Consider the following 13,720-nt stretch of genomic DNA (forward strand, 5'->3'; position numbering starts at 1 on the left):
AACCTGTATAATTTGGTCTTTCAGACTGGCGTCCAATACAGGATGGATTCCCGCTTCTTGCCTAATGTTTCCGGGATAGACCCTGGATCCACCACAACCAGGATAAAGCGCTTAGGCTTCCATTACACGTGAGTTTTAAGTAAGTAGGTTTTCAGTTCATTTCTCAGTGCAGTAAAAATGCTAACGGTTAAATGGATAGAGATTAGGGAGAAAAATGTGTGGATACTCCGTTAATAAATAATGGAATAAAATGGAGCAATTGAGGTCAAGAATGCATTATGCAAAGATTCGTTCGAACCTTTCAGTCCACATTAGCATTAGGGCAGCTCTCTGCACATAGAAATTCCATATGTACTCGACACAAAAAGGTCAGTTACACCAGCCGTCAAACACAGCATTCCAATTCATTAGTGTGAAAAGACACAGTAGACCTGTAATTAATCTGGTGTGTTATTAGATGTCTGTGGATGAGTGTTCAGTCGCTGTGGCATTGACGCAGCGGCAGGCTGGTTGAAATGGGCTTTTAGCTTTGTCGTCCCGTAGTATTAATACAGATGGATTACTGATGCACAATAACAATAAATCATTCTCTCAAAAATGAGACTGCTGTGATTTTCTTTCCCCCTAAGCTTCAGCCTTCACTCAGGAGTCAATGGAGTGCAGCACAAAGCCACAAAGCTCCAGGGGGCATATTAACACAGAACGAGGAGGAAACTGGAAAATCAAAAATAATGTCAGTGGATGTCGAGGTGCCGAGGATAGGGATTGTATTATGACTGATATCTAATTGTTAATCCAACATTATTTATTAAAAATTTATATATATATATATATATATATATATATATATATATATATATATATATATATATATATATAATACATACATTCTATGGTGTTAAATAAGGAAATCTGAACTGATACACACAGCATAACACACACACACACACACACATATATATATATATATATATATGTATGTATATGTGTGTGTGTGTGTATGTATATATATATATATATATATATATATATATATATATATATATATATATATATATACACACACACACACACACACACACACACACATACACACTCATATATTGGCTTCCTCTTAGAGAATCTGGATAATATCTGTGGTTTGACTTCGGACAATCAATGAGTAAACTCGTTCATTCCAAAATGACCAGAGAGAAAATAACATTCATATCGATCAGTTTCAGAGTTTCAGGGGAAAAAGTAACAGACAGCATCAGCATGAGACCTTGTAGATTGTCAGACAGAATAAACGGACACGAAGTCAGTAATAAGGGAACTGGTCAGGGCTTGTAATGCTTCATGGCTTTTAATAACCTAACCTAGACTACTGCTTTTATGGGTAACTGACGGAACAGTGTGGAGCAATTTAATGAGATTTTATGGAAAATTAACAGCTTCTAACATGGAAATGAATAAATGTGTCTTCTCCCTAAACCAGAATCACAATAAATCCCAATCAGGTCACACAGTCTGGGACCACTGATAAGGAATTTCTTTGGGAATGTCCAAACTCAGCAAATATATGCATTATAATAGCAGAGAAGCAAAATGTTTGAAAACAGAGCAACACTGACGGAGTGTGAAAAGTCATTACAGTATTTTGGATGCTGCAGGCAGGGTAACCCATCAGCAGTAATTAAAAATGAAACATGTGAATCCCTCCCTCATGCGGTTTGCATATGCATCCAGCAACTGCAGTGATTTGGGGGATGGATGCTGCCTGAGGTGTTGTTGCTTCTATGCTAATCAGTGTGACTGACGCCAGGCTGAAGGGCTTACTGGATTAAAGCACAATCGTCAGATGTCACTGTAAACTAGCAAACATTATACATACAGTGTCCTCCACTACTATTGGCACCCTTGGTAAATATGAGCAAAGAAGGCTGTGAGAAATCATCTTTATTGTTTAAACTTCTGATCTTTTGTTAATAAATAACATATTAACAATATTAACAAATGCTCTGCTCTCATGGATATCGAACAATTACAAACAAAACACAGGCTTATCCGAAAAAAACCTTTGTTTAATATAGATGTGCAACAATTATTGGCACCCTTTTAGTCAATACTTTGTGCTACCTCCCTTTGCCAAGATAACAGCTCTGAGTCTTCTCCTATAATGCCTGGTGAGGTTGGAGAATACATGGCAAGGGATCTGAGATCATTCCTCCATACAGAATCTCTTCAGATGCTGGTGGACTCTCCTCTTCAGTTCACCCCATAGATTTTCTATAGGTTTCAAGTCAGGGGACTGGGATGGCCATGGCAGGACCTTGATTTTATGGTCAGTAAATCATTTTTGTGTTGATTTTGATGCATGTTTTGGATCATTGTCCTGCTGGAAGATCCAACCATGGCTCATTGTATTGAAATGTCCAGGTCCTCCAGCAGAAAAACAGCCTCAAATCATTAAAGAGCCACCACCATATTTAACCATGGGCATGAAGTACTTTTCCATATGGCTACCTCTCTGTGTGCACCAAAACCACCTCTGGTGTTTATTGCCAAAAAGCTCTATTTTAGTTTCCCCATTTGAAATTCCAGTAGTGTCTGACAAACTGAAGACGCTTGAGTTTGTTTGTGGATGAGAGTAGAGGCTTTTTTCTTGAAAACCTTCCAAAAAATTTGTGGTGATGTAGGTGTCTTCAGATTGTAGTTTTGGAGACTTTCTGACCCCAAGACACGATTAACTTCTGCAATTCTCCAGCTGTGATCGTTGGAGAGTTTTTGGTCACTCGAACCATCCTCTTCATAGTGCGTTGAGGCAATACAGACACACGTCCAATTCCAGGTTGATTCATAACATTTCCAGTTGACTGGAACTTCTTAATTATTGCCCTGATGGTGGAAATGGGCATTTTCAATGCTTGTGCTATTTTCTTATAGTCACTTCCCATTCTGTGAAGCTCAACAACCTTTTGCTGCACATCACAGCTATATTCCTTGGTCTTACCCATTGTTATGAATGACTAAGGGAATTTGGCCTATGTTACCTCATATTTATACCCCTGTGAAACCGGAAGCCATGCTTGAACAATTTCCTTTTCCTAGTCACATAGGTATACTAAAATATACATATATACACACACACACACATACATATACATATATATATATATATATATATATATATATATAATGTATATATATATATATATATATATATATATATATATATATATATATATATATATATAATATACACACACACACACACACACACACACTTCAAATATATTTTTCTCATATGAATTCATAGGGGTGCCGATAATTCTTACCTATATTTAACAGAGATTTTAAAAAAAATATAAATTCTGTGTTGTGTTTGCAATTGTTTTATATCCATGAGAGCAGAGTATTTTTGTGGATTTTATGAACAAAAGATCAAAAGGTTAAACAATTAAGAAAATTTTTCACAGCCTTCTTTGCTCATATTTACTGAGGGTGCCAGTATTAGTGGAGGGCACTGTATATACAAGACCTTTCATTAAGGTCACCATATGAGAAGGCTAATTATGACCTTTGCATAGATTTTTTTTAAAATGCCACTCCATACAATATTATGCAATTTTCTGTGAAAAGCTTGATAAAAAAAACAAACTCCAAGCTCCATACTTCTAAAAGTAACGTTTAATAAATTAATCCATGAGCAAATCAAATACAAAAACATTACAACCAAAAACACCAGCCAGTTCTGTTCGGAGTGCAAGAGATTTCTGTAAAGGCCAAACTACTATGATAGACACTGAGTAGTAAACAGATTGTAATGTCCATCAGTAGAGCTGAAGAGACTCTGAAGAGTCATCTGAAGAGGTACTGCATGAAAAAGGCAGATTATAAGCAGAGACAAAGGATAAAAAAAAAAAAAGTCACAAGTTTATTAAAAAAAACCCAACAAAACAACAGTGACACTTTACCTGAAGAGCTATTGATAACTGTTGGTTACATGACAATTATGAGATACTCAGTACAAATTTAAAACTGGAAAAAGTTGAGCTGATATTAAAACACTGGGCATACAAAATTATATATAGCAACTCAGCAAGTACAAAATCAAAACTGTTGAAGAACAGGGATTAGCAGGATTTCACCACATTAATACATGCTGTTACTGCTACTATACCTGTTAACTATAAAGCCCACAATACGTTTACTGGAGTTTCTTGTTCATGACTTGATGTTTTCTAAAGCAGCTTTTAATTCGAGCTTTTCAAGTAAAGTGTCACCAAAAATCACTGGGAAAGATCACATTTACAGTTTCACAAAACACAAAACCCGTTTGGCAAGAAGGAACTAGTGTACATACATGGGACAAAGAAAAATACAGTCACGACGCGAAAGATTTCACGAGCTTCAACACATGCTGCAGAAAGAGGCCAAGGCAAACGTTTATTCCTCAGTAACCCCTAAACTGTCACAAAATAAACAATGCTGGCTCTGCAGAGACCTCGCCGTTCAGTTACCGTAACCCCCGACAAAAATGGGGAGGAAGACATGCAAATTTAAGGTACGTAATCCACGCCCATTAAACAAGACAAAAAAATAGAGTGTTAACCAATTAAACCTGGTCCACCAGATGTGGAAAGAATGGACTATTATACAATGGTCCTTCATATTCAGTTTCAAGTCTCTGCACTAAAAGAAACACAGCACAAGCTGCAGTCCATGATTAAAAAAACTAAACAAAAAACAAACAAAAAAAACAACCTGTTCCTTCATATAAGAGGTGGAATGATGGACAGGCTAGAAGAGGATATCTTCGTTCTTTATCAGAGACTCTACCACCTGCCTCTGGTAGCGGATGTCGTTTAGTGCCGTCATGGCGTCGAGATCCGGCGCACGCATCAGAGTGGGACCAAACACGATCCCCAAATTCTCTGCGTTCATCAGGTTATCCTTCTCATTCTGGGTCACCCTGTAAACACACACACACGCAGTACGATGTGTCAGAATTACCAGCTGGAGCAATAAGAAACATGCTTTCACAATGTCACTTTGGTAAAGATGATGGCAGGACACCGAACATAACGGCTTTCGTTGCTCACCTTTTTAAGTGACCCATCAGATGCCTCAGAGTTTCACAGTGAGCAGGAGGCAGTTGCTTCAGGGCTTCGTGAAGCGCCTCGAGACGCTCGTCTGGGTCTGTCAGTTCTGAGACCGCAAACACACACAAGCTCTATTACACATTCGTACTACAAACAAGCAAACAGAACACGCTTTCAATGAAACCGAGAGTTATTAATGAACGTCTCATCTCAGAGGCTGACTGGGAGACCTGCTGGCTCTTTATACTATATATTAATGCTTTCAAGCCTCTATTTTTCGATATTCTATCCAATAGATAAGATTCAATCAAATGTGAATTGCGGGCTGAAGTGATGAGAAAACTGACGGGCTGCTCATTCAGTTGTACAGAAATGCGACTCAGCATATCTGCATTCATCCACAGCACACAAACATGTCATGAGCAATGACTGAGTTATCACTGTTATCTGTAAATGTGCGCATGTGTGTGTGTGAGTGTCAGAGAAAGACAAAAGACTTACTGGCAGCCTCGATGAAGCGTGGATATGCATCATAAGAGATAACAGGAATGGGCAATTCCCTGAAGTAGAGCTTAAGAGCACCCGTGATGATGTTAATATCTTCATATGTGTTCACTGAGATGTCTGCCTTCTCCCCATCTACACACAAAGCAGGAAAGAGACTGACTGGTGATGCATACTTTGTCAAGGGTTCGCTGTCGAAAAAGTGCTTTTCCACAAATATGGCCAGGGAGATAAGAGTATGCCAAGCACCATGGGAGGATGGAGCGATATTTGTCATGCATAGCTCTGTGTGAAGTCACGTGACCCTGGCAGCGGCTGGACAGCACTAGTGTGTGGTAGCTGCATTTCAAGGCTCTCTGCCACTTGATTTCTGGCCTCTCGTCACGACGGAAGAAAGAAGCCAAGTGGACACTTCTGTGGGTTATAACCTGCTTGCTTTCACATCTGGCTAACCCAGTTCTTTCTCTCATTCCCTCTCTCACTGGTCTTTTCATGTCTATTTCGATCTGTCCCTGCGTCCCAATTGGCATCTTATCCGTATTATCGGTATCCGAGACGCTAGTTGCGCTAGTCAAAAGTATGTACTTTTTCTTCACAAAAAGAGTACATACTTTTAGTACATAGTATAAGTATGCCAATAGGGACCTAGGGTGTTTCTTCTTCTTCTTCTACCTCTGACGCACCATAAACCTATGTTCTTCCCCACTTGAAAAACTGTATTTTCTCCCTCCCATTCAAATCTCACCTCAGAAGCCTTTCCTCATGAACTCAACATGCTCTCTCTCTCTGTGTAGAGGCTAAACAGTCTCCGACGATGTCCATTTGTCCTGAGTGTGGGTATCTATTGCCAGAACTGCAGCCTCCAGAGGACACACACACACACTGCTTCTGTGCAGATGGAGCGTAATCCTCACGCAAACGTGCAGCTTTCACATTAAAGCAGCTCAAGGCGGCCGAGGCGGTAACAAAAACACACAGTGTTCCCGCTGCTAGACAAAGCGTGACCTAAAAAAGCTGCACTGGGAACACACGTGGGTGTTTAACACTTAGCAGGATTATGCATGGGGAGCTGTTTACAGGCATGCAGGAGCTTTCACATGCAATTACTGCATTTCATCAGAACTAAATGCAATGAACAGACGACGAATGAAACTGACGATGCTTTCAATACGTCCCATGTGCACAAAGCGAAGAGCATACCTCTGTCGAAGGACAACTTGACATCTTCGATTAAATCGCTGAAGCCGGACACTCTGTAGAGACCTTCGGACTTCAGACCTAAAACAGAGTTGAGTTTATCGTCAAGTCTTTATTCAGAAATTCATTAGTGATCTGATTCACATCAGACTAATTTGTACATTACTTAACATATGGTGTGTCTAATGGAGCAGTTCTTTTGAAGTGTAAACCAAAGCCAATCAAACAATTAACCATCTGTTTAATGACATTCATTAATACGGCGTGCTGCTAAACTGCCACTGGAATGAAATAAACTGCATTATTTAATTTCGAAAGCAATACAAAATGAACAGCGTACTCTCTATAACAATTCCAGACAAACAGATATTCTGCTACATGAACGTGTATGTTCCAAGTGATATCATTGTGTCGTGATGCTGGTATACGAATAAGAATTAATCGGCTTTGTTTAGAGCTCTATAACTTTTTGTTTCGAGCTCTCTTGAAGTGCTAGTTTAACACCGATCCCCTATTAATAAGCGTGGATGAATTTAAAGGTGGAGCGCTCACCTCGTGATTCGATCTCCCGTATGCACATATCCACCACCATGGGTCGCTTGGAATTATGGGCTTTTACCAAAGTGGTCAGATCACAGCTGTACACTTTCTTCACGTGTTTCAGGTCTGGCTTACAGTCATTGGGAACCATCTTGGAGCACTGCTTATGAACGTTCAAGCCACAGTCTGCAACAAACAAAAACAGAAAAAAAAAATGTGTTCTTGAAGTCCATGGTAGAACTGAAATAAACATAACTGATCATAATTTTCCTGAAAATGAACGATCATAATCATTTTCAGGAAGTCTGCAAGAACACATAAGCATGCGTAATATGCGCAAATAAATTTTTCAGCACCACTGGGTGAGTTAAAAGAACTGCACTGCCTGCAGAGCAAATACCCCATATCCTTTACCTAGAGCAGACTGAATTAATTTTTTTCAACCGAGTGTGATGAGGTTTCATTCCCCTAAATCAATATCTGTCCAAACTGTCGATGAGCCTCGATCTCTGATGTCATCACTTTCTGATTGGTTCCTGCTGTTAGGCATGCTGTTGGTGACCTGCTAGTCCTATAAACAGCATCTTATAAAAAATACATGAGCTAATTCACCCATTTTATGGGCTATAATAACAGAAAATATGATTACGGGAAATGGATAGGTGTGCAGTAGCCAATAAACACACCTGGATTAAAGAATATTGTGAAATAAAAAAACAAATAAACAAAAACAAAAACAAAAAAACCCAAAGATCAAAATATAAGATCTTACCAGTCCATCTTAAACATGAAACAGCTCATCAGTCAGCTGGGTCATTTTAAAATCCTAAATTGTTAACACATCCTGTTAAATAAGCGTTAATAAACAGCCAATGCTGCAGACATGAAGCGCTTCCCTATACCCCAAAATTCAGACAGTACTAGGAGTTATGCAAATATAGGCAAATGACTTCATTAATATATGATGCCTGGCTCCCTAAACAGGCCAGCTGCTCTGGAGCAGGTACCATGTGGGCAGAAAAAAAAAACAAAAAAAAAAACAGAGAAGATAAAGAAGAGCTGAGTGAAGTGAAAGCCAGAGCAGTGGCGTGTTTGGAGCTGAGGGCAGACGCTCAACCGCTGCTGCTTTGTGTGAGCAGAGCTCTCTGGGAGAATTAGGGAATTAGAGCTACGTTGAAAACAATGTGGCCTGAAGGATATGAGAGAGAGAGAGAGAGAGAGAGAGAGAGAGAGAGAGAGAAAGAGAGAGAGAGAGCAGCACACGCTGATAGCCTTAAACCCTGCACACACAATAATCAAGCAGGCAGATATTCTCTGTGCTGCAGGCGACACTAGACCTAATTTCCAGCTCAAAATGGGACAGAATCTTAAAGCACTCTTCTTTGCTTTGTCTGTCTGACTCAAGCTTTTAGGTTTGCACACAAACACCCACACGATATCGTTAATCAACATTATTTATATGATGATACTGGCATGATAAATAGCTGGCACCACATGTCCCTTTCATTCTGGACTGAACAACAGAAACACTGGAAACCACATTAGTGTGAGGGTGCTGAAAACCTGCTCGCTATGGCCACGGCACATTCATCTACTAGACACCAATAACACGATTACTCCGACCCCTTTCATTTACTGACTGAACGTAACAACCATTAAATTCAATCTCCTGCTGGATGCCGTCTTTTTAAACCGACTAAAGCTGGAGAAAACAATTTTCCCCATTACCCCCTCTGTAATTACATTTAGCAGTTATGGTCCACCCTTATTCAAAATAAAAGTTCTGAATATGGCAATAGTGAGACCAATTCGAAAGACTCGACATTAAAGATTGAAAATGGCCCCTTGAGAATTGCTCCCTTCATTTAAATTCATTGATGGAGAAATGTAATTACTGTATGAAAGAGAACGAAGGATCTCTTAAGAGAGGGAGACAGGCACAGTAATAGAGGGCGCCGGTTAATAGATTCGCTTTTTTTTAAGGTCTGCTGATCCCGTGTTCAGAATACTAGTGCTCGATGACCCTCGAGCCCTCAGGTTGGGGGAGACGACACAGATAGCTCTTAACCTGCATATACACACACAAACCAACATACTTAAAAAAAACCCTCATTAGTAAACTGCATGTGTGTTTGTTTATCAGTGAATGAGACCTGAGCTCCAACTCCAGGACACACAGATACTCTCTCAATACATCAATAGATTTCTGATGCCAATTCTTTGTCTGAAATATTAGATTTAACACCCGTCTACTGGGCTTCGGATGGCATGTGTCCTCTGCTGGATCAGTAATATCTGGCAAAATCCCTGCTCTATTTATTACTCGCAGTCAGTCAATACACTTGGAATTTCCTTTCTCGCAATGAGGACTGGGAGCATTTCACAGAGTTCCCCATATTGAGTTATAGGGACTGAATTTCAATGTGTGTGTCCCCGAGCTCTCAGCCTCACGCTTTCTTACGAAGACATGCCAGCTTTGTTTTGAGCTTGTGGATGGAATGGGTATCAGAAGGAGGGAGGCTGTACCCTGATGAAGCAATGTGGCACAACATGCACAGACACAGGGGTTGGCATTCTGGCACCTGACCAAACCTTCCACCACCCCCCTCCCCCAACACCCCCCCAGCAGAGAATGCAAATTTCAACATCAAATGCGACTTTGCTGTCCTAGTTCTTAGTCGCATCACTAATAAAAAGAGAACAGGAACGATATAGACAGAGAGAGTGAGAAGGAGAGTGAGTGAGACAGAGAGCGAGAGAGAGAGAGTAAGAGAGAGAGCGCGAGAGAAAGAGAGAGAGTAAGAAAGAGAGAGAGAAAGAGAGCGAGAGGAAGAGGGAGTGCGAGAGTAAGAGACAGCGCGTGAGAGAGTAAGAGAGAGAGAGAGAGAGAGAGAGAGCACGAGTAAGAGAGAGAGAGAGAGAGAGAGAGAGAGAGAGAGAGAGAGAGCACGAGTAAGCGAGAGAGAGAGCACAAGAGAGAGAGAGAGAAAGAGAGAGAGAGCGAGAGAGAAGAGGGGAAAAACAAAATCAAGACCGGGATCTTAAAATAATGGCTTTGAACTCAAGCTGCTTTCAAAACCGATTCATGTATTATTCATGGCATCAGAACCTGAAAACATGTATGGGGCTCACTTTGTTCTATAAATAAAACATTACAAATAAAACACGCCGCAGCCTATTTCCACTAACTGACCGACACCTGCAATACAGAATCATCTTTTAATCAGGAAAATGGGACGCGATTAACTACACTGAATATAGACAAGAGTCGCAGCAATTACCTGCAGCTGAAAGAAGGAAATAATGTGTAGCACGTTACACATTAATATTATAACAGACATCTCATAACAGACACAAATGTAAAGTCAACTCCTCCATACAAAAAAAACACAACCATGATATAAACAACAACAAAACAAAACACTCACTGCATTCATACACTAGCTTGAATGACTTGACAGCCTTGAATAAAGTCAGTGTAAGATATTAATCAGTATATCACTCTCTCATCCCTGACACACAGGTCTACACACTTACACACTGAATTATGAGTATGAACTACATCTACTGGTACATAAACACTACATCCATTAAGCGAGAGGGGAGTCTTCAGTTAGGTTTCTCAGCACATGGAGGTGAGAGAGTGAGATGAGGGAGTTATATAGTCTATAGTAAAGTAGTCCTTAATAACCATACATCAACTGTGATGTACAGGTATAGAAAAGTCCTAGCTCATTGGCTGAATTGTATGAAATACTAATAAACTGCCATTTTAGGCAGAAAATGAAATGTAGCTACAATAAAATATATATTTAAGGAAAGACAAATGATAAGACAAGCACACATTGTGCTTTTAACTGCAATTTCTGCACAATACAATGTTCAATGCAATTAAGTACGAGTATGAGTAACACAAAGAAGTGATGTGATAGTGTTGCTTAATCATGCAAACTATCATTAGACTGTCATCATCTAACTGCACTGAAATTGGAAATATGCAATATAAAAAAATATGAAAAACAGTTTAAACTTGTTTTTAAATGGCTTTAGAAACGGTGTGTGTGGTGTGTGTGTGTGTGTGTGCTCACCTGCACATTTGACCCCCTGAGCAATGAGCCCCCACATAAAGTTGGCACAGTACTCGCACCAGTGAGGCCCTCTGAATGTGTGTACCTACAGGGCAGAGAGAAACAAAGCAGGGATGTTAAAACACCATGAAAAGTACACACATACCCACACACACACACACACACACACACACACACACACACACACACACACACACACACACACACAGCTCCCTTGATCTTTAGGATGGCACACTCATGTAGAACTGCAGAATTGGAGGATTATCTGTGATCTTCATACGAGAACTGCTACAGCTAGGTCAAATCCAATGGCCGTTTCAATCTACTCAGACAATTAACAGGCAGATCGGCACACAGAGGTACAGAGGACGTGTACACAAGAAAGAGGAAAGAACAAAGCAAGTGTGTCATTGGACCATGGACGAACGGCTCTCTGAGGCAGAAAGCAGAGCTATCACAGCTTTCGTTCCCCTCTGCGCCAGGTAACAGCTCATCCAATCAGGAGGCCTCATGCCTGCTCTCTAGGGAACAGGCGCGGGGGACTGGCCGCTGGAAACGACGCCTGGCCTCAATGAACACCGAGTAGGGTCCTACAACCGAACTGCTTCTTTTATACACACATCAGCAGAGGTGAAACGAACGTAACAAAGTGAAAAGTGTGGACAGTGAAGCAAATATTTTTTTTGTAGTTATTGAACCTATGTGACACATGAATTCATTTTATTAATAAAGATAATTGCTATTAAAATATTTGTGTTTCATTCATTTAGCAATGAAATGTTGGTCTTTGGCATTTTAACCTAATTTGTTTGTCATGCTTTTGCTGTTCTAGCCAAAGGCCAGCAGAGCTGTGTGTTTGTGTATGTGAGAGAGACGAGAGAGACGAGAGAGAGAGAATGAGTGTGTGTGTGTGTGTGTGTGTGTGTGTGAGAGAGAGAGAGAGAGAGAGAGAGAGAATGATGCTCTGAGACTGAGGAGATAAGGACCAGACACACAGAGAGGAAAAAAAAGATTCAGCAATTTCAGAGCCTGTGTGATATCACTGCCTCTAGAGTCACATTACACACAGCACACACTGTATGATGGGGAAAAAATAAAGTGGAATAAACAAGAGACAGAGATGGAGAGTGAGAGAAATGGATAGAGAGAGAGAGAGAGAGAGAGAGATGGAGAGAGGTAGAGGGATGGAGAGAAAGAGGGCAACATTGGGAGGGAGAGAGAGAAAGAGAGAAGGTCAGGGAGAGAGTGAGAGTGAGATAATAATAATAATAATAATAATAATAATAATAATAATAATGTTTTATTTCTATAGCACCTCTCTATAGCTCAAGGACACTTCACAAACAGGAACAAACAACAATTGAACATACACACAAAAAAAATCCCAGAAAGTCAGGCATCAGAAGTAGAGAGGTAGTGTTGGGAAAAGAGAAAGGATATGGTGAGAGAGAGAAAGAGAGAGACACAGAGAGAGAGAGAGAGAGAGAGAGAGAGAGAGAGAGAGAGAGAGAGAGAGAGAGAGAGCAGAGAAATAGGGAGAGAGTACGAGAGATGTTTAGACTATAGTACACACAGAAAGAGAAACAAAAAAGAGAAGAAAGAAAGAAAGATTCAAAGGAAGACAGGAAGAGGGAGAAATATATAGGAAATAAATAGGATATATAAAAAATAGGAAATAAACAAGGTGGACAGGGAGGCAGGCCAATTCTGCTGACAGAAGACAAATGGGAATACAACGCTCTGCTCGTGATGCCTATCAATCCTTAATCTTTCCATCTGTCACCCTGAAGCAATGGGGTCTCCCACACACACACACACACACACACGTATAAACAAACAAGACATTTCTTGTTGAAAAGCACTCAGTGAACATCTTAAACTGTCCAGCTCTCCTTTCTGTTCTAACATGTCAGACCAAAATGCATCTTTCAAAAACATTTGCACAACTGGCTCATGCTTTCTATACATGTCCCAATACTAGTCATATTTTGGACCAAAACAAAGCTATAAACATAAACGCAGAATAAACAATAAAGGAATGAACATCTTCAGCGCATGCACACACGCAGTAGTAGTAGGTCAACGTAGCAGAGAAACCAAAAATGTCTTACCTTAAAGTTGTGGACTTTCTCGTACTTGGGCACGCGGTCGTTGTCCTTCAGTGTGGCCCGGCGCACCAGCGAGCTGAGCTGTGAATAGGCAAACAGTTTAAGAGGCTGCCAGAAGGTAGCTGGAGGTTTCTGAGGACGCATCCTCATGGCCAACGCTGCTGCGAGCAGCTCCTGCTCCTTCCCTTCCTGTTTGGTC

At 40.4% G+C, this 13,720-nt stretch overlaps 1 protein-coding gene across 1 annotated transcript in view; it reads right to left on the reverse strand.

The window, feature by feature from the left end:
- Positions 1-3,328: 3,328 nt before the first annotated feature.
- chn1 (chimerin 1) overlaps positions 3,329-13,720 on the reverse strand; it is a 52,310-nt gene continuing 41,918 nt past the window's right edge. Inside the window, exons 7-13 of the mRNA XM_053627054.1 lie at positions 13,525-13,602; positions 11,414-11,498; positions 7,338-7,511; positions 6,789-6,866; positions 5,586-5,723; positions 5,085-5,190; positions 3,329-4,954 (exon numbers count right to left, since the gene is read on the reverse strand). Coding sequence (XP_053483029.1) covers positions 4,783-4,954; positions 5,085-5,190; positions 5,586-5,723; positions 6,789-6,866; positions 7,338-7,511; positions 11,414-11,498; positions 13,525-13,602 — 831 coding nt within the window. The 3' untranslated portion in view covers positions 3,329-4,782. The remainder of the gene's footprint in view (positions 4,955-5,084; positions 5,191-5,585; positions 5,724-6,788; positions 6,867-7,337; positions 7,512-11,413; positions 11,499-13,524; positions 13,603-13,720) is intronic.

This window comes from Ictalurus furcatus, chromosome 6 (genome assembly GCF_023375685.1).
Source record: "Ictalurus furcatus strain D&B chromosome 6, Billie_1.0, whole genome shotgun sequence".
Lineage (NCBI taxonomy): Eukaryota > Metazoa > Chordata > Actinopteri > Siluriformes > Ictaluridae > Ictalurus > Ictalurus furcatus.